The sequence below is a fragment of the Engraulis encrasicolus genome, chromosome 17 (assembly GCF_034702125.1).
Source record: "Engraulis encrasicolus isolate BLACKSEA-1 chromosome 17, IST_EnEncr_1.0, whole genome shotgun sequence".
Lineage (NCBI taxonomy): Eukaryota > Metazoa > Chordata > Actinopteri > Clupeiformes > Engraulidae > Engraulis > Engraulis encrasicolus.
The window spans coordinates 5,693,453-5,715,349 of NC_085873.1; the positions used below are offsets into that span (position 1 = coordinate 5,693,453).

The 21,897-nt window shown below is 43.7% G+C and overlaps 1 protein-coding gene across 4 annotated transcripts in view; it reads right to left on the reverse strand.

Annotated features, from left to right (window-relative positions):
* ablim1b (actin binding LIM protein 1b) overlaps positions 1-21,897 on the reverse strand; it is a 185,243-nt gene that overhangs the window by 4,749 nt on the left and 158,597 nt on the right. Inside the window, exons 11-23 of one of the 4 annotated variants that reach the window (XM_063221635.1) lie at positions 20,792-20,869; positions 18,283-18,444; positions 14,726-14,770; positions 13,133-13,165; positions 11,162-11,197; positions 10,143-10,272; positions 8,649-8,741; positions 7,669-7,683; positions 5,918-6,016; positions 4,489-4,536; positions 3,042-3,188; positions 2,063-2,151; positions 58-175 (exon numbers count right to left, since the gene is read on the reverse strand). In XM_063221635.1, coding sequence (XP_063077705.1) covers positions 58-175; positions 2,063-2,151; positions 3,042-3,188; positions 4,489-4,536; positions 5,918-6,016; positions 7,669-7,683; positions 8,649-8,741; positions 10,143-10,272; positions 11,162-11,197; positions 13,133-13,165; positions 14,726-14,770; positions 18,283-18,444; positions 20,792-20,869 — 1,093 coding nt within the window. The remainder of the gene's footprint in view (positions 1-57; positions 176-2,062; positions 2,152-3,041; positions 3,189-4,488; positions 4,537-5,917; positions 6,017-7,668; positions 7,684-8,648; positions 8,742-10,142; positions 10,273-11,161; positions 11,198-13,132; positions 13,166-14,725; positions 14,771-18,282; positions 18,445-20,791; positions 20,870-21,897) is intronic. The other 3 variants (XM_063221636.1, XM_063221638.1, XM_063221637.1) reach the window with 3 other exon arrangements.

The following is a 21,897-nucleotide window of genomic DNA, read 5'->3' on the forward strand; positions in this document are numbered from 1 at the left end:
TTATTCACAAAATACAAAGTGTCCCAACTTTTTTGGAATCCGCTTTGTACTACGTACCTGGATTGCAGTTGGTGAACTGTTGGTTGTAGCGTGGCGTGGTGTAGCTGTATCTCTCCCGGTTCATCTCGCGTTCCATCTCTTCCTTCATGATTAATTTGCCCAACCCGGACTGGATCTACCATCACAAATACACACACACACACACACACACACACACACACACACACACACACGCACACACGCACACACGCACACACGCACACACGCACACACACACACACACACACACACACACACACACACACACACACACACACACACACACACACACACACACACACACACACGAACACGAACACACACACACACACAATGAGTATGACTCCACTGGACTTGTGATGCTTCTGTATAGAGGCGCTGATGTCTGTGTGACTGCACACCAAAAAAAATAAGCTACTATCCAATTATGTCCCATCTACTGGATCTTGACCTTTTCCCATCCATAACTTCCACAGTGCGGAGGCTTCATATTTGCCCTTTAAAAGCTACCATTAAGAATAACTTAACATTTTCACAGAGGAGTCATAGCAGCCACATTCTCTATACAGAGTTCAGCTGAGGTAAACTACAGCAGCAAAAAAGTAGAACAAATAAAAAATAAATCACATCCTTCTGTGTGATGGGAGGCCTGAGTGTTGACTGCTTCTGTAAGTAGCTAAGGATACACAGGGCTGGTGGGGGACAGTAAAACAGCCCAGACATTTTTGACATAAACAAGGCCCTCACCACACCCCTGCTTTTCTACGATATTATGATTAACACAATCCACTGTCCATATATTAATATTATATTTAATATACTGTGTATATTAAAAAATATAAAATAGACTAATGGGTCACCCTATCTAAATTTGAGGGCAAGTCTATAAGGAAACCCCAACAGCCTCGCCCCCTGGTGTGACATTCGCGAATGAGCCGATTCTTTTGAACGGCTCCCAGAAGGGAACGATGGTAATTGAATCACATGTGTGTGTGTGTGGGGGGGCACTCTGTCGTTATTTTGTTCATTTTTCATTCATTTTAAGCACGTGACCTCGGAAAAAAACAAAATTGTCTGCCTTAAAGAGTGGCAGAAATGGTCTTAAGAAGCAGGTAGATAATCAGTTGTTGTTTGGACAAAATTACTGCGAGGTGGAGTCAAAATATTACATTCTTAACACTGAATTAACAATTTAAAAAAGAGCCAAAAGAGACAGTTTTTTGAACGGCTCTTTGAAAGGAACGAGCCATTATGATCCAGATCCCATCAAAGAGCCATAAATCCCATCTCTACTCCCGGACCACCGGGAAAATGCCCTGCCAGATAACCAGTCCAGGTCTGGCTAGTTTATATACAGTATATAGCACAGTAGTCACACCCTGAGGTATCTTGATGGGATGTAATTGCTTTGACATCTGTTGGCGGGCTGCGTTCACTGTTTAATAATAGCTTGTCTCAAAGTGTCTCTGTGTTTAGGGGTCGGCACCACATTGTTTGGCTTAATGTTCCCACGTTGCCCAGGTAACTGTCTTGTTTTGTCTGTGAGAGTTCTTGGTGGTTTAAATGAAGCTCCTGTAGTGCTATTGGTTGTGCAGGGAAAGAATGTATTGTGTGTGACTTTTTTCTCTGTTGCATGGTTTTTATTTAAAGCAATACCAAATAGGTTTTGGCTTCAGTTGACCTAGAAGTTGGTGGCAGAGTTGTGTGAAAGAAAACAGAGATGCTCCTATTCTAAAGATATTGTGATGTGTACATATATCTGTGTAACTGTGTAATGTGTATATTCCTCAGAGAACTTTTAGGTTTGCCCATGATCCAAACAAAGGTTCCTTGAGACACCCTCAAATGATTCACAATATAGACTTGGGTAGGGAATAGACTACAGTTGAGAAGAATAGATCAGAAGAAGCAAATAGAGCAGGAGAAGAAAGAACGTTATAAGAGGATATTTGGAAGTGCTGGTCACTAAAACCAATTTTGAAAACTGAATTTCAAGGTAGGTATGGACTGGTGTGTTTCAAACCTTGCTGAGATGTTCCTCCTGCATCTGTCTACGTTTCGTCACCTCTTCTTCTTCCTCGTCTCGTGATCGACTCCGTCCTTCCAACGACCCTGTGATTGGCAGGGAACCAGGAAAGAGGCTGTCAGATGAACTCATGATAACTCCTCATTGGCTGGGAACTGAGCCGCCACCCCAGAGCTGCATACTCAACCAAAATGTTCTCAGTAACATCAAATAAAAAATTGAACAACATCAAACGAAAAGACAGATACCAGTAACAGACACTGAACGGTGACATGAAATGATATCACAAACAGTTTGAAGCCATTTCCAGTTTCAGCCAAGTTCAATATGATCTTCTGTGATGCTACATCATACAGTTGATGCAGCTGGCCCATTGGTCTATCATCTACTAACTGGTCTATGGTCTGTATTAGTCCATCCTACAAAATACACATGATTCACACCTCTACATTTAGTAGAAGTACAGATATACTCACAGTACTGGTACAGTATATAATGACAATCACTACGTTTACCTGATGCTTTTAATTCCGAATGAATAATTCAGAATAAAATAGTTCAGTCGAGTTTACTTTGATCTTTCCTTTAATTCCGAATTAAGAGGTGTTTACATGACGTTTTCAAAGCGGAATTAAGCTTTATTCAGAATTAAAGTCAGTTAATTCCGAACTAAGTGTCTCATGTAAACGTAGCAAATGTGGCTGCTTTCCTTGAGAATACCTAAATTAAAAGAGCTCTAGTTGTCTAACAGAAATGTTCACTATTCCTACCACAAATGGTTGAACATAAAACACAACTACCACTTACTGCTGACTACATCTATGGTATGTCACCTCACATTTTACAGCAGGGCCTACATTCAGAAGCAGTCATAATGGTATCTGCTCATTGGCTGAGTGAAATCAGGAAGTGATTTGAGTTTGGCCTGCCGTTGGTTGTTCCAACTGTCCAATCAGAGCCAGTGGGAGCAGCCTACCTAGGGCGGCCAGGGAAGGAGGACAGGGCCAGTGGTCGGTCTCGATCTTTGGTATGTCGTTGGGTTGAGGAGCGTGGGCAGCAGGGAACTTGGCAGATTTGATGATGTCATCGGCGGACTTGCTTTGGGCTGCCATGGCAGCTGGATCTGAATTGGTGTCATGAGGAAGAGCTAAGAGGTCAGTGATTGGCTGAGAAGAATGGCCTGGACAGCGGTATTAAAGTTTACTGCAAGTGCACTATGTTAGAATAATTCTACACGTGGAGATGGTAAAATAATACATGATATTAAAAATGACTTAATTAATTAGAGTTAGTATTATAAATTGATGCAGGGATATTGGAAGATATCAGACTGGTTTAATTTGTTAGAAAGTAAAATTATGTAAAAGGTTATAACAAGTCGTAGATGTGTGAGTATTAACAGGTTTAAAGTGTTAACAGACTTAGTGTTGTCCTGGTAGAGAGAATGCTAGTAGTTTCATAAATTTGTTACAGTATAGTTGAGGAAGGCAGCGTTGAAAGGGTTAGGCAATTTGATTGCTGGCAGCACTGAAAGTTTTAAGCTGAGGTAAAAGGCGGTGTGATGACTTAATGACTTCAAACATGTACTTACACAAGAACACACGGATGGACATGACATATGAGTCGGCACCACAACCGAGCAGTTAATGGGATGGATGGTGCAATGGCAACATGGTGACATAAAAAACACACACACACACACACACAGGTCCAAATTAACCAAACACACAATGGTCAAAGATGTCACAAAAAAACACATACACACACATAAAAAAAACATTTGGTCAGTTTCCAATCCATTACAATAATGCACCACTTAGCAATGTGCAAATATGGAAGTTAAAATTAGAAATTAAGTGCTTATGGTTGCAGCCCCCGTCTAGAACAAATGCAATTCAGCTAAACATGCTGATATTGTGAAGTATCTTCCATTAGCAAAAAATAGCAAATTCATGTTTTCTGTTTAGATTCATTACAGTAGAGGAAATACTTCAGATTTTAACATTATGTTTTATGACATTGCTATCCCCACAAACTGTATGCAGGTTATTGTTGTAGTTAGATATATTGAGTAAAGTAAGCTTAATCACATGTAGAGTCACTACTTCAAAAGGCATTTTGCACACAAAATACCAAAGAAGAACATCAAAATGTCTTCTCATCTACACATACAAGTTACAGATGTCAGAGCATGTTTTGGCACAAATCGTATTATACTAAAGTAGAGTACTTTTTATTAATCCTGAAGGAACAAATGAAGGAACCATAATACCAATACCACCGGCCCATCCAAACACAGCCAGTAGAGGTGTGGTGGGGGAAGTTAGATGCTGGAACAATATTATGATGGGAGGAGGAGGAGGAGGAGGATGGGCAGGGGATCGGTCACAGAGGGTAAGACTCAGGGTCAGGGTCAGGCATACCATGCTGTTTGTAGATCGGTGGTTTCCTGTACATGTTCATTCCTTGCGCTGGATATCAAACGAAAGAAGAAAAAAAAAGAAAATGAAAAGAGGACAAGAAGACAAAAAAACATGATCCCTTAGTGGAGCGAGAGCAAGGAACAGGTAGGTACGGTAGGTAGGAAGGTGTGTGCCGAACGTCGGGGGAGAGATGAGCGAACTGGGGGAAAGCAGGGGGTGAAGAACTTGGTCAGAACTTAATTTTAAAAAATAAATGGGTCAAGTAAAAAAAAAAAGATGAACATTACAGAATCTGGAACAAAACCAGCGAGATCACATGACAGGAAGGGGTTCAAAGATGAACGGAAATACCTTTGGAATGGATGAGTTACTATGGCAATCATACTCGATCAAAATGAATTTTTGTAAAATATCGTTTTTGAAAATGGCTGTGCTGTTGTTGCGGTGGAAAGAGACAGATCGTCTCCCAATCATTGTAAGAAATGAAGAAAGAAGATGACAAATAAAACAAACAAAAAACAATGATAAAGGCCAGGGCAAATTATAAGACAAGAACAAAAAGCAGAGAGTGGAAATGATGAAATAAAAATGGAGTGAGTGAAAAAGAGAAGATGGACTAGAATAGAATAGAATAGAATAGAATAGAATAGAATAGAATAGAATAGAATAGAGAAGACTACACTGCAAAAATTAAAGGTTCCCCAAAGAACCTTCACCTTGGTACTGCAGAGGAACCGCTAAATATTTATTCTCTTTAGAACCTAAAAGTTATCTTCGGAAACCTATATGACAATGAGTGTGTTTATATGCAGTTCAGTATTCCGAACATGAGGCTTATCCAAGATATGATCAAATTTGGTGTTTATAGTGCAGAGTGTTATATCTCTGTCTACATTCTTGGCCATTATAGAATTCTCTTCAAATGCATGTAACCTGGATACCAGCAAAAACGTTCTATGGAAAGCTTTGGTATCTGGGATAAAGTGTTTCCATGTGTCAATGTTTTCTTGAAATTTCCAAAGAGGACCCAAGAACCTAAAGGTTCCTTGGGGAACCCTTCAATGAGGAAGAAGACCTCAAGGTTTTCTAAAGAAGGATATTTTTCCTAAACTAGGGTTCTTCCCAAAACTGAGATTCCTCAGAGAACTTTTAGGTTTGCCCATGATCCAAACAAAGGTTCCTTGAGACACCCTCAAATGTTTAACAATATAGTGTTGGGTAGGGAATAGACTAGAGTTGACGAGAATAGATCAGAAGAAACAAATAGAGCAGGAGAAGAGAGAAAAGAAGGGAGCAAGAAGATTGGAAGGGGCGATGGAGGATGGTGGGAATGAAGGAGGAACGGAGGAGGGTGGGTCGGTAGAAGAAAGAAGAAAGGTAGCGGGGGTACGGTAGTGGAGGGAGGCCCAAGTCCTGGTGCGGCTCCTACCTGGCATGTGGAAATGTTTGGGGGTCAGTGGCTGTGGGAGGGTCGGAGTGGCCGGCCGGGAGGAGAAGGGGGAACTCCGGCCGCTGGATGGCTCAGTGCCTCCAAAAAAGAACAGGACGAAGAGAAGGAAAGGGATAGCGGTACAGAGCAGAAAGAGAAAAAAAGGACAGAGAGAAGGAAGAAGGAAAGGAAGACAGAAAGAAGGACAGGAAGAGAGAAGGTCAGAGAAGAAAGATAGAAAGACAGAAAGAAAGAAAGAAAGAAAGAAAGAAAGAAAGAAAGAAAGAAAGAAAGAAAGAAAGAAAGAAAGAAAGAAAGAAAGAAAGGGGAGCATGAAGGAGGACAGAGTGAATAAAAAAAGAAAAGAGAGAAGAAAGGAAAGGAAAGGCAGACAAAGGAAAGAAAGACAGAAGAATGCTGAAGAATAAATCCCGGTTAAAAAACGCAGAACAGAAGAAAGATGGACGAACAGAAAGGAGGAGTGAGGAGCAGAGAGGAGGAGGAGTGCTGGAAACAGGAGGAAGAAGGAAAGGAAGGAAGGATGGACAGATGTGTCAGGGGAAAGCCCAGCCTTGAGCAGGCAAAGGTGTGGAAAGACGTGAGACTCGAGGTGGGTGGGTGGCTGTGGGATGAATGTATACATGACGTGAAGTGACGTGGGGCGAGGTGACGTGACGTGATGTGGTGTGACGTGACGTGGTGTGACGTGAGACGACTTGTGTGTGTGTGTGTGTGTGTGTGTTGGACGGACACGCTTGTGTGTGTGCAGCTTTGGCGGTCATTCTGTGGACATGTACAGAACGGTGTTAAACTCATGCAAATGTGTTTCTTTTTGAACAGTAGAAACACCAAACACATTCCATGGCAGCTTTTTTTTGGCCAGATATTGTAGTACACAATTCAGCTATTCAGCTATTTGGGCTGTGTTGGCTTACTATCTTAACATAACGTCAAGAGATCGTTTGCGCCACCTACTTGTGTGGAGTTTCTGGTCTGCTAGTCCCTGTAATGTAGGCTGCCTCCACATCCCTGAATGATTTATCCCTTGTAACCATGGATATTAGGGTGGATATAGCTACTGTATGTTCAGAGTTAAGTAGACGTAGAACTACTCTTACAAATGAAATTACAACATGGTATGATATCACATGTAATATCACATGTTTGTAAGATCATACTAATCGTGTTGTAATTACATCTGTAACAGTACTTCGACTTCTACTTTGTACAACTCTGACCATGTCAAAGTGTTACTTGATCTCATTTGACGTTGTGTTATAGCCAACTAGCCAGATACTCAGAACAGCAAAGTGAAACTAGATTAACTGTTGTTAACGTTCTATGGACCCCCACATTACAGATAAGAGCATGCTCGATGCATTCCATAAACAGTACGGTACGTTAGTGCCATGTCGCTGCAACCACATACACGATGCTTCTGAGACGGACACGGGTTGGCAAGTTGGTGGAGAGAAATGAACAAAGATACAACACAGAAACAAATGAGCCACGGCAACAGTGGTAGTAGACGCAAGTACACACACAAATTACATTAAACATATACGTATGCAATGGTCTGATCCAGGCTTTTTTTGCATGCCGCAACAGCACTGCAACAGGCAAACTCTTCACAAAACCCACCCAAACCATATTGCACAAAAGAAGAAAAGAGAGGAGAGAGCGACAGATGGAGAGAGAGGGAGGGTGAAAGGTGTACACAGTACGTATACAGCCGTGAAGCCAAGACATACCTATGCAGAAAGATTCTGTTGGAAGAGAGAAGGGAGAAGGGGCGGGGCATTTAGAGATAAGGAAGTACTGTGAAACGTGGCGTTAACATAATTGAGCTTAGATGGAGGACAGGTGTGTTAGTTACAACAGGAAAATGGTGAGCACACATCCGGTGTGAAGGTGTAGAACAAAATCGAAACCGCAATCAGATAAAACTTGAACACTCGAAATAATCTTTGTCATGTTTTGCTGTGCAAATGATATCAAATGTCGAACAATGGCAGTTCGCAGATGTCTAGTCTTCCTCAGATAGAACTTTAGCCTGTGCTGCATCTGAGGAAGACCAGATAGTCCAAACACCATGACATTTTTGTGTTATGAACTAAATAATAAATAAAAACAACAAAGGATTTCGAGTTTGCAGACTGTCCCCCTTATCAGCTTATTAGCTTAAGGTGGTCTATTCGCACATAAAGCTTCGGAAGAGCCCATGTGGTGATTATGATAACAGAATAAGTCATTTGAGGTCGTGTGAAGGGATAGAAGGGATAGTGAGAGTGAGGCGCTGTTCTCTTGGCAAAGGAAGCAAAACAATTGACCTCATATGATCCTACAGTGATTGTTATTAAGGAAGAGGTCAGGTCACTTGAGGTGGTGTGGTGATTATAGTGGCGGTAGATACTGTATATACACAAGGGAAGCAAAGTATTTGACCTCACACAGTGAATATTATTCAGGAAGAGGTCACTTCAGGTGGTGCGGGAGAAGGGCTGGAGCTGTGGCAAGCAGGGTATTTGCCCCTGGGCCCAGGGCTCTTCCGTATTGGTTCTGGAGTCCTATTATGTCCCTGGTAGGCTGTATGAAGGGGCCATATCAGTATTTGGCACTGGGGCCATCTGTGCAAATGTTGTGCCACTGTGTGAGAGAGTACTGTAGCTGTCTATGCATGGGAAGCGAATGGGAAGAGAATGGGAAGGGAGGGTTGGGGAAGGGGGCTTACCTTTGTTATGGGGGAGGAAGTGATGTCGAAAGGGGGAAGTGGGGCGTGTGTCATTGGTACCAGAGCGCAAAGAAGAACAGAGTTTCAGCATTCCTGCCAGCAGCTCGGAGAAAGAGAGCAGGGGGGTAGGAGGAGAAGGGCGGGAAAAGAAGGAGAGAAAGACAGAAGAGCAACAAGAAGAAGAGGAGCGGGGAAAGGGAAAAGAAAGGGAAAGGTAAGGAGAGGAAGACGGGATAAACAGAAAAGGAATAAAGGAGGAAAGACAGACATAAGGAGGCAAAGGACAGAGCATGACGAGGGTAAAAATGTATCACACAGGCAGAAATAAGAGAGGAGAAGGGGGGCAGCTTTGAGGAAAGGAGTGGGGTGGGTGGTCTACTTGTAGAAGAGAAATAAAAAAACAAACGAAACAAAAGACAAACAAAGGTGTGGCCATCTTTCGTCTTCGCTGTGGCTGCTAAAATCAATAGACAAGAGAGCTTTCTCTTTTTGTCCACTGAATCCCCCAACCTCAAAAGGTGTCAATCGTGAGTTAAGAAAGCAAAACACCCTGCCACAAATTCGATCCAATCACCTCTGCATAAACTGATTGTAATGAGCACTCAAGATAATTACACTGTAAAACATTGCAGCCAGTTAAACGTAAAAAGTAAGTCGACCTGCTACCTTTAGTTTGTAAGTAAACTCAACTTGAGGCTTTCTCAAATTGAGTTAACTTACAAACTTAAAGGGACACTGTGCAGGAAATGGTCAAAAAGGGTACTGCAACTATGCTGGGAATTGAAAATGGGCTGCCTATTGCCAAATTTGATCTTTTCATGAAAGTTTACGAAGTAATAAACTAATATTTTCTAGTATGGTCCAAGCACAGTCATTTTTGTGGCAAAAAACGGCTATTTCTGGAAATTCAAAATGGCGGACCATGGAGAAGATCCCTCTTTTCATGTAAGAAAAGTGAATTTTTTTCAGTCATAATGAATACTTAGAATTTTATGGTGGTGGTAAGTATTCATAAAAAAAGGTAAGATTAATGAATGGGAAGCATGAATTCTGGAAATAAACAACTAAAAATCTCACACAGTGTCCCTTTAAGGCAGCAGGGCAACTAACTTTTTGACGTTGAAGTGGCTTGCAATGTTTTGTGTACCGGTACACAAAAAGCGTGTACACAATTTACTCAGTGAAGTCATCTGTGCACTGTAAAACATTGTAGCCAGTTAAATGTAAAATAGTAAGTTGCCCTGCTGCCTCAAGTTGGTAAGTTAACTCAACTTGAGAAAGCCTCGAGTTGAGTTAAGCTTTGAGTTGGGTTAATTTACGAACTTAAGGCAACAGGGCAACTTACCTTTTTTACGCTTAACTGGCTTTCAATGTTTTAGAGTGTGTTGGAAGGTAACTGTGGCAGGGATTTTACTTCTGAACTTCTGAACTATTGCACTTTTTTGACACCACTGCCATTCCAGAAGCGTTCCTTTCCAGAGGACTCAAACTCACCTGGTCTGTGGAAGTGCTGGGGCGAACGTGAGATGGTAGGCGTGTAGCTATGTCGGTTATAGACTGGCGAGCCGATTGAACCCTGACTGGTCGACCTCTGCATTATACGCTCCCTCATGTCATAGGAACCCTGAGACAGACAGATGGATCAACCAATCACTTGGTGGAGCTATGTGTGCAACCGCACAAATACACCGGCCGTGATCTGTGCGAGGCGAGCGATGGAAGTAATTGACTTTGTATTGAGTCACGCGACAAAAACGATTTGGGCGACTAGAGTGACAGTTTATACTTGAACTCCTGGGAATATTATGCAAATTAGCTATGACGCTGTTTGGCGACAGCTGCCACAGCCAATGGGAATGCTTGATTTCTGCTTTTAACGGACATACTCTAGTCGCTTCAATCGCTTGTATCGCTCGTATCGCTCTTGCTACACAGAAGCGATTCTCTGTCAATTTAATCTCGTCGCGGCCGGTGTATTCGCCCGGTAACAAGTGTACAACAGCAGCATCTTCTATTATGAACAAACACAAATATATATACCAGAACACAAGCATGACCAGGAACTACACACCATTTACAACACAGCCATGGGGATTGATATGATCTTCTATAAACTGTACTATTAAAGGGGTTCTGCAGTTTGTACAGAAGCTCTGAACCGTATTGTGAAATAGAAACCGTGAACCAAATGTACAATATAATATCCAGTAGTCACAGGTTTTTTTTCAATTTCTTCATATCGAGATAATTTACTGCTATTTCAAGATTATCTTATTATGAGATTAAAAAAATTAAATAAAATAGATGATAACTCATAATTCTGAGATAATATATGTACCTTTCATATTAGGAGAAATGATTTAGCTTTTTCGAGACACTATCCCATTATTATTTTTTTGATATGTGCTATGCAGGAGATGCACTGAAGCTTTAGCACTGCGAGAATACTTCGAAAACAAAGACAAGGGCAAAAGACAAAAAGGCATTGTTGTGCTAGCAGCAGGGTCTCTAACCTCAGCGGAAGGGGTGGGAGACAGCGTCCTGGGTGACTGGAAGACAAACACACATACACATATAAAGGGAAATGGGGTCAAATCCTATAGACAGAGGGTCACAGACTAGTGTGCTGAGTGACTAGGTACTTTAGACTAGATAGAATAGTGAATAGACTACACAGTAAGGCCTCTTTTCCAATGCCATTTTTCCTGTAGGCCTACAGCTCGACACAGCGTGACTCGGCCGCCACTTTTTGCTTTTCGAATAGGCACGGCACAGCTCCATCGTGAAGCAAAAAGTGATGGCCGAGTTGTGCTGTGTCGAGCTGTAGGTCTACCAGAAAACCAACAGTGGAAAAGAGGCATAAGTGTTGCATGGTTAATTTGACACGATTTTGAGTACATATATGGTCCTGCTCGATTTTAGCGTTACATTTTTTCACTTGTTGAGTGTTGAATTAACACTGAGAAGCCATATATGCTCAAAACTAGTAAGTCACTAGTCAAAGAGTTTAGGGAGAAGGATACACACTTTAGAACTAGACTGCAGTAGAAACACATAGACTAGGAAAAATAAAGGGATGAGTACAATCTTAGAGAGAAAAGACTACACACTTAACTAGACAAGATCATCTAGACTGCATTAGAAACACACCTATTGGACAAAATAAAGGGAAGTATCAAATCCTTCAGAGAGAAGTGTAGATGGTACTGTAGGTAGGCTAGATAGACTAGGCTGCAGCAGAAATAACTTTTGCAGAGTAGGAAAACTACAGTCTGGGAGATGGAGAGAATGGCTTTGCATTTTTAAAAATAAATGTATAAACAATACAATGTTAAAAATGTCTTGAGTTTGTAAGATGTGAGCGGAGTTAGTGTGCGGGATCAGCATTAGATTGAGTTGTAATGTTGATACAGCGGAGGGTAGGGAAGTGGGGTGGGGGAAAAGGGCAGGTCTGGACTGGGACCTAGAAAACACACAGACATTTTTTGGCTTATAAACTGGCCCCTCTCCCTCTCTCTCTCTCTCTCTCTCTCTCTCTCTCTCTCTCTCTCTCTCTCTCTCTCTCTCTCTCTCTCTCTCTCTCTCTCTCTCTCTCTCACACACACACACACACACACACACACACACACACACACACACACACACACACACACACACACACACACACACACACACACACACACACACACACACACACACCACTTTGGCTCTACATCCCACCATTGCCTAGTATATTGAAGATCAATGGGCTGCCCCCTTAAAAACTGTGGGCCAGTCCTTATGGAAAAAAAACAAACAAATAGAAAAACAACAGCATCGGCGCCTGGGTACTGTCGACCCACTGGGGAAAATGCCCTGTATGCCAGAAGGCCAGTCCAGGCCTGGGGTGGGGGGTTGAGGGGTGAGAGAGAAGGCTACTGTTGTATACTGTGGACATTGTAGACAACAGAGTAGAAGCATAGCCAAGCAACCAGTGGCAAGACAGGAGAGGAGAGCTCCAGGATGAAGCATACAGTGCTACTCATTGGAAACTCAACATCAGCATGACAGACGGACGCTAGACAACATACACACAAACATTAAAACATACTGTATGCAGAGGGTGTTAGATAGAATAGACACAAACAGAGAGAGAGAGAGAGAGAGAGAGAGAGAGAGAGAGAGAGAGAGAGAGAGAGAGAGAGAGAGAGAGAGAGAGAGAGAGAGAGAGAGACAGAGACAGAGACAGAGACAGAGACAGAACAGAGACAGAGAGACAGACTGAAAGAGAGAGACTGAAAGAGAGAGACAGCACGAGACAGACAGAGAGAGAGATGGTTACACAGAAACAAAGCGAAAGTACTGTAGAAGACAGAGCAAATGGATATCAGAGAGGCTGAGTAGAAATCAGAGGAAGCGAGTAGAGTAGAGATCAGAGCACGCAGCAGGCCAAGGCAAGCTGGCCTGGCTGGGAGGCAACCGGGGCCTGCTTCAGCCAAACTTACGGTGAGCGCTGGAGAGGGCTGCCGAGACAGGTTCTGGGAACGTCCACAGAAAGAGCGTCACTCACTCAGTTTAAAATCCAGTCGGAACGACCAACAATTTCACCCAATATGAATTACCCACAGTTTAACCCAAACTGAGATTTTCATTCATAATTGTTATTTTGTTATTCTCATAATGAACGAAAACCCACCATGTAGCAGCACCATGCAAAGGCTTGTTCTGTTTTGTGCAACACAAGTTCAAGATTCGAGAGACCTACAGTATGATACTCAAAACGACCAAAACATTTCCAACACCAATGTAGCAGGTGCAAGATCTCAAAAACTGAACATGTCCACAAACCATTGCTTCTAAAGTTGTAGCTTGAGGCAAGCAAAACAGATACCTGAGTAAATACCAAAATCATCCATATTCTGAAAAACGAGGCTCAGGAATCACACTCAGAACGGAAAGGTGCATGGACGGGTCTCATTGATTAGTTCAGCACATGCAGTGTTTTTAATGCAGCAGCCATGGCATAATTGTTAGGTGGTTGGTCTTTGAATCAGAGGGTTGCAGGTTCAAATCCCACCCTGACCTCTCCCTAAACTGTGACATGCCTTTGAGCAGGGCACCAAACCCCACATTGTTCCAAGGACGGCAACGTTTAAGCCCTCTACCTAAATAAATGTAAGTCGCTTTGAATAAAAAGTGTCAGCTATTTGTAATGTATCATAATAAAGCTATTCATTTGTATTTCGCATGATCAGACATGTGTGCCAACCCCACAATGCATATATCAATATGTCTTCTTTTTCTGAAATTACCCGAACCTTCATAGACCTAGCTCCACTCGGAGTCAGAGTCACTCCGAGGAAGATAATTGTACAATCAAAACTTTAGTCTCTATGCCATGGAAAAATTTCAATGGTAGTCATCTTTGTCAGAGTGATGTTATGCACCTGGTTCAAGAAAAAAGAATTGCATGTGCTGCTCTGACTTTTTCGCTCTCCGTTTCAAGATTTTTGGTCAGTTTCCCGTTGACACACCAGATGAGAGCACAAAAGCATGTGGAACTACATCAATGTCATTACTAAACACTGTACGTAATGTCATGGTAGTGTTGCACTATGGTACTAAAGTGTTTTCAGTGACTAGTACAATGCTCCATGCAGTTGAAAACACTGAAACCAATAATTTGTTCCATTTCGGTCAATGCCCTTGAAGTAGATGTAGTGCACTGTAAATCGCAAGACCCTTAACTATTTTTCCCTTCGGCTGAAGGCTATAGAGTACCCTGATGAGGTTTTAGCAGAACAGTAAATTAGATCTCAACTGCAGAAACAGAGGAGCAATTGGACTTGATTAGTGTAGTCTGGCGGAGCAGCTTCATTGATTAGGCAAGTGCTTTAGGGTAATTAGTTTATGTTAGTGAATTTCCTTGTGCCATGCAGTGAGTCCATCACACACACACACACACACACAGAAACGTGTGTGCACACACGCACACAAGCATGCACACACACGCGCGCGCACACACGGCTGATTGGTCCAGTAAGTAAATAAAACGGCGAACGGCGGGCTCTGATTGGTTGAGCAAGGCTGTCACTTACAGTCTCTTGAGCCTTGAGTGAGTCGTCAACACCAGGATTTATTGGCTAAATAGGTAAAATAAATAAATATAAAATTAATATTTAAGGGTCACATGGTACCCACTAATGCTGAATAGCTGAATTTCAAGTCAAATGATCAGTAAAAAACAATCATTAGTTAGGTGTGTATTCCCAAATGTCTTTGTTCACTGGCAATAAGGTCTTTATTACTGATATAATCCTAAGGGACCAAGTAGGCTGTTGGACCCTATTCTAAAGCGTTTCCAAATAAATAAGGAGAGTAACATCAGGGCGAGGCTAACTCATGCTGATATCTTAAAAAATGTGCATCACAGATGCACGTTTCAAAATTCAGAAAATCTGAACAGTTCATGTCTAAATGAGACCCTATTTTTGGCAGAGTGAAAACTGAACATCTTTGGCACACAATACATATTTAAGACTACATCAACACCATGTTTCTTATGGCAGTGGTGAATTTCTACAGTTCATATGGCTGACCTAACAAGACTGCATTAGTGTGCGCCTCAGAGTACAGTCCAAAGAAGCACACTGTCGAAGGAAAGTCTGTGAAATAAGTTGTCATTTTGCCAATGTCAAGTACCATTCTGTCCACCAGGTGGTGTTATTCTACTACTGCATTTACACATACACTGCAGTCAAAGGCCATGTCTGGTACGGAATGCCAACGTTTAATGACATAAATGGATACATAGAACAAAGCGGACAAAGGACAAAGTGGACACTGTGACAATACATAGAAGCAAGGACACATAATAAATACATCATGTCAAGACATACATAGTTGACATAGACAGACAGACAAGCAGACATCTGCATACTCTTTCTCACAGACACAAACACGCACACACACACGTACACACACACGAGCGCGTGAACACACACAGACGCTCGCACGCACACACGCAAACACACACTGAACAAAAAGATGAACAATCGCCCATTGTCTTTATATGTTCACCTAAAATAAACATATATATTCAAGTCTTTTAAAACCCCTTAACACAGAGCCTCTGTTATAACCTCATTGTCACCAAAATGGTAATGACAAAGTCTTAATCGGTTACCTAAGACTCCTTGCATTATCATAGCAATGTGGTTATGATGTACAGTAGTTGAGTGTTTTCAGCAAAGACTGAATAGGCCTTTTGATGGATTATGAGGCTACACCCACACGCATATGCTCACAGACAAACAGACACTTAACATAGAACATAGAGCTCTCTCTCTCTCTCTCTCTCTCTCTCTCTCTCTCTCTCTCTCTCTCTCTCTCTCTCTCTCTCTCTCTCTCTCTCTCTCTCTCTCTCACACACACACACACACACACACACACACACACACACACACACACACACACACACACACACACACACACACACACACACACACACACACACACACACACACACACACACACACACACACAGAGACATGCACACTCAACAAAAGTGAGCAAAAAGAGCCCACTGATTGAATGTGACGTTTCTCTAGAAGCAGTGATGGCTGCATGTTTGACAGCAGCGGCATGTGACGTGTGGTATGTGTCACACACCAAGAGGCCATGCCAGCCAGCGCTGTCAGTCAGTCTGACCTGGGTGCTCTCGTGACGGGGACGAGTGGGTGAGGGGGGTGAGGGGTGATATGGGGGTTGATGGGAGAAGGGGAGGGGGTGGCGGCGGTCAGTACAGGTGTCAAGAGTACCATGGGTACCATGACAGAGGTCTGTGACTGGAGGATTTTGGAGGGTCTTTGGTGACAAGTGGGCTTTTGAATGGGAAGGGTGGAGCAGGCTGCTTATAATGCAGGTGAAGGAGATTTTGGGGTTCGGGGGTCAGGGTTCGAGGTTTGGGGGATTGATGAGCCCACTTACGCGCAGGTCCGGTAAGGGAGAGCGCAGCCGTCTGGATATCAAAGGCTGTCGACACAAGGGGGGTTAAGGGGTGATGAGGGAGGAGGGGATACTGTACAGTATGACCACGTAATATCTTTCTCTCTCTCTCTCTCTCTCTCTCTCTCTCTCTCTCTCTCTCTCACACACACACACACACACACACACACACTCACGCACGCACGCACGCACACACACACACACACACGCAATGTCCCCTTATCTACCAAACCCTCACAACTGAGCTGAAATGTCAGGATTCCACTCAGTTTCTTTCTTTATAGGAAAGGAAAGAAAGAAACGTATTTCCCGACTCTGGCTGTAAGGCCTGCTTCGTAAAATAGGCTTGGTCCGGAGTTAATGTTAATATTTTTCATTATACAATAATTATATTCATAATTACAGTTCTCAATGCTCGCTGAGGAATCCAAACCTTGCGGAGGGTACAGGACCTTGTTCCAAACACCTCATCTATGACTAACAGACCTAAATCTTATTTTTTTTCTCAATGAGTTTATGATAGAGTTGACCAAATCTTAATGAAAGCATGAAAACCACTATGCTATACTATACTATATGCTACGGCTCAGTTCTGAACTGTTGACTTGTACGGTGAGTCTATTGCATGCTTCAAATCCTCACTGGGTTAATATCAGAGTCGAAAATACTATAGATTGGCAGGATACAACATTTAAAAACAATTCAAATTGTCACTGATGCTTTTTTAAACAGTACTCTAACAGGTTGAATTGGTAGCTCATGAAACCCCTTTACGTGGGCCTTACTGCAAAATCTACAAAAAAAAACTATACAGTACATTCATATTATCACAAGTAAATATACAACACATTTCATTGAATTTCATAAAGGCCTTGATGTTCTTGTGTGATAACCTAAACCCCCTCAGGGGCACTCATCTTAAACCTCATGCATTCTCCATCAGTAGTACACACGTGACCAAAACAGTGATGGAGGGAAAGAAGGTGGGGCGCTTAGACAGGTCTGTTCAAGGCAGTAAAAGAAACCTTAATGCCTTAACAACCTAGAGGTGGCCTCTTACAGTGGGCCTGTACGTGTATCAATCAAGTAGCAGTAACTTATCTTCCCTGATGGATGATGAGGTAGTTTTAGGGTGCGGTCTAAATATTGGGGGGTGGGGGTGGTATTGGGATTGGGGAGAAGGGTATTCAGATGGGGGGGGGGGAATAAGAGTATAGGGTGAGTAAGGTGTTCAGGAAGGAAGGGGTGGGGGTATGGGTGGAGTACCGTTGGGGGTTGAGAGGCTTACACTTACACAGTGTAGTCTTAGAAAGTAAAACAGATACCTGTATGACACTCATTCTCATACTACGAAATTTTGATTTTGCCCTACTCTAAGCATTGAAGTAACACAGCTGTCCAGTTTTGCAGCTTACAGAGTGCCAGTGTTCAATTAACATGGCAGCATTTCTAGAGTGCCTAAGTCTCTAAATGTACCAATTTAGAACCGTCCACAGTGTAGGGCCTATTGTAGTTTGGTCCCACTCTCTAAGTGTTGAATTGTGTGTGTGAGGCCCTTAATATTTACATTACTGTGGAAGAGATGGGGTCCAGGGTGGGGTGTGGGTGGGTGTGGGTGTGGGTGTGGGGTAAGGGGGTTCGGGGTTACCTCTCCAGGGCTTTGCCTGCCCTGCCTGTGGTCCAGGGTGGAGGAGTTGGAGTGCAGAGACTCATAGGAGATCATGTCGGGACGCTCTATGTCATAAATTGCCTTCACCCTGGGGATGGCCGCTAGGTCCCTGTAATCAATGATCTCATTGTCTACTTTTGCCTGGAGCAGAGGAGAGGACAGGATGGAGGAGAGGAGAGGAGAGGAGAGGATGGAGGAGAGGAGAGGAGAGGAGAGGAGAGAAGAGGAGAGGAGAGGGAGAATGGAAGAGAGGAGAGGAGAGAGATGAGGGGAGAATATGGAGCAGAGGAGTGGAGCAGAGCCGAGAGGAGAGGAGAGGAGAGGAGAGGGAGAATGGAAGAGGAGAAGAGAGGAGGAGATGGAGAAAGAGAGATGAGGGGAGAATAGGGAGGGGGAGGAGAGGAGAGGATCAGGGTAGGGCCACAGGGAGTTTCAACAATACAGCACAGTATATTGGACGGAGGAGAGAGTTGGCAGGGAAACACATTTGAAATATCTACAAAGCATAAACCCTATTATGTACATGTGGTAGTGCTTATTTACTAGACAATATGACGTGAAATATTTATGTAAGATATTTACACTGTGGCTGTATGTGTGTAGTAGTATGTGTTTATGCGTGAGTGTGTATGTGTGTGTGTGTGTGTGTGTGTGTGTGTGTGTGTGAGAGAGAGAGAGCAAGAGAGAGAGAGAGAGAGAGAGAGAGAGAGAGAGAGAGAGAGAGAGAGAGAGAGAGAGAGAGAGAGAGAGAGAGAGAGAGAGAGAGAGAGAGTGTGTGTGTGTGTGTGTGTGTGTGTGTGTGTGTGTGTGTGTGTGTGTGTGTGTGTGTGTGTGTGTGTGTGTGTGTGTGTGTGTGTGTGTGTGTGTGTGTGTGTGTGTGTGCACCTTGTATTCTGGGTCTGCATACTTGCAAATGTGTTGCGTACATAAACAGACATTAGGAAAGGAAGAGGAGAAAAGGAGGAGAGGAGAAAAGTAGGAGCGGGGAAAGGAGGAAAGAACCCTAGCTCCTGAAATGAAATATGAAACCAAGAATGCTCTTCTTCACCCCCCCCCCCCAAAAAAAACCCCAAAAAAACAAACAAACAAACAAACAAACAAACAAAAAATACTCCTACAAATACGAAGGCCTATATCAGTAAATAAAAACAACTCTTATTTGTCTGACTGCACCCCAACCTTCAAATAACATTCCATTTCACCCCACCTATGATATCAGGATTTCAAACCGGCAGTGTTGCCCGATTGGGTGGTTTCCCGCCCAATTGGGCTGTTTAGGATGGCCATCTGTGGGTAAAAAAAGCCTTGACAGCAAATCCCACAAACCCCTTCTCCATTTAGACTAGTGTTTCTCAATAGGGGCTCTACAGCGCCTCAGGGGGCATTGGGTAGCCCTAGGGGGGCGTTGAGAAGGATACAGCAGTGTGTGTGCTGAGTTGCCATTGGAGGGCATTAGTCTATGTAGCTCTTTAATGCTAAGAGTTGTGTTGAACAGCTTATGAGAAGAGTGAGGGGGCGTTGAAAGGCTTATGATGAGGTCAAAGGGGTGTTGGGGAGACTCAGGATGAGGTCCAGGGTGTGTTTATCCATAAAAGGTTGAGAACCAATGGTTAAGATCTAAGAACTACATGTTGGGTGAGGTGGGCGAGTCCTTGACCAAGTTCCGATGCTCAGACTTGAGGTGGGGCTGTCTCAAATGCATGTAAATCCCACCCCAAAAACAGGCCAAAACCCAATAACATATGCTATATCAACACCACCAGACCACTGCCCAAATATTCAAGAACATGTTGTGGGAGTTGAGAGTGTTCTTGATCAGGTTCCGGTTCCTGGATTTGTTGTGGAGGTGTGTCAACATCAACCTCACCCTAGTAACACTGCAAACTCGAACAAACACTGGTCCAACAACCCCCCTAACCCCACCATAGCTCCCACCCATACCCTGTTATAGAAATCCAATTTCTAGAAATCTAGAAATGTTGGGAAAGTTGTTCTTGGTGGTCTTGATCAGGTTTCCATTCTCTGCCTGGTTGCGATGGTGGTGGGGTGGGTCAACCACACCGTGCATCAACCCCGCCCAAATAACACCACAAACCCAAACAACAACACCATAACAACACCAGAACACCACCCAAACACAACCCAATCACCACCCTCACACCCCGTTCTAGAACTCCATGTTGGGGGGAGGTGAAGGTGTTCTTGACAATGCTCCTGTGCTCAGCCTTGAGGTGGGAGTGTGTCAAACCTCAATACCAGCCCAAACAACCCAAACAACACCCTGCTCCAACACCACCACGACACCGCCCAAGGACCACCCTCACACCCCGTTCTAGAACTCCATATTGGGGGAGGTGAAGGTGCTCTTGACCACACTCCCGTTCTCAGCCTTGTGGTGTTGGGCCTGCTGCTGCTGGTAGTGGTGGTGGGGGTAGACGTAGCCGGGCGAGGGAAGGCTGACGGGGCGCTGGCGGACGGGGGGACTCACATAGATGGTGTGGCCCGGAGAGCCCTGGATGCTGGAGCCCGGCCGCGAACAGATGCTCTCCGACGACGAACGGGTGGGCTGCAGGGAGATAGAGAGACAGAGAGAGGAGGAGAGTGAGAGAGAGAGAGCGAGTGAGAGATAAAGAAGGAGGTGATGGAGAGAGACAGAGGGAGACAAATACAGAGGAAGAAGGAGAGGGAGAGGAGTAGAGGGGGTATGAGCAAGAGAGAGATAGAGGGAGAGACAGAGATAGAGGGGGTGAGAGATTGAGAAAGGCAGAGGAAGAGGTGAGAGAGAGAGAGAGAGAGAGAGAGAGAGGGGGGAAATGAAACAGGTGTTATTGACATACACAGACTCAGGCACACAGAAAGACAGCTGGAGTGGATTGGAGAGAGTACAGACTTTCTCAAAGTTGACTAAGCCCAGTCTGACCATGCTCTCTCCTCTAGCCCCGTCATTCTCACATGCACATACAATATGTCAGCACACACACGCACGCACGCACGCACGCACGCACGCACGCACGCACGCACGCACGCACGCACGCACGCACGCACGCACGCACACACGCACGAACACTAGCTGCTGTATAAATAAGTGCTCATGCACAAACCCAAGCAACATTATATACAGTGTATCCTCTCCTCAGGTCCTTTCAGACAAAAAAAAAATCCTTTGCGTGGTACTTTTCACTGTACCCTATATGTGCACGTCCTACCCAGGGAAGGATTTTGACTCCATGGGCCACTGGGCTAGACAACAAGAAAGTCCCACCCCCTCCATGACATTGTGAGGCTTCAAAGAGTTGGGGAGCGTTCATTGTTGGGGGTTCAGGGGTTTGAATCCCAAGATATTTCCAAAATACAGTTTGAGAACTATTAAACTATTATTCTCATTTTTGTAATGCAAAGGCTTGGGCTTCAGGGCCCCCTTGACTCTTGGGCCCCTGGGCATGGGCCTGGTAGGCCTGTGCAGTAATCTGTCCTTTGTCCTTCGAGACACTAGGACTAAATACAATTTAGAACATGTTACATATATTCTGTAAGTGTTGAATTAACACAGTTTTTTTTTACTGTATAATACTGTGTCTTGACTCAAGAATAATG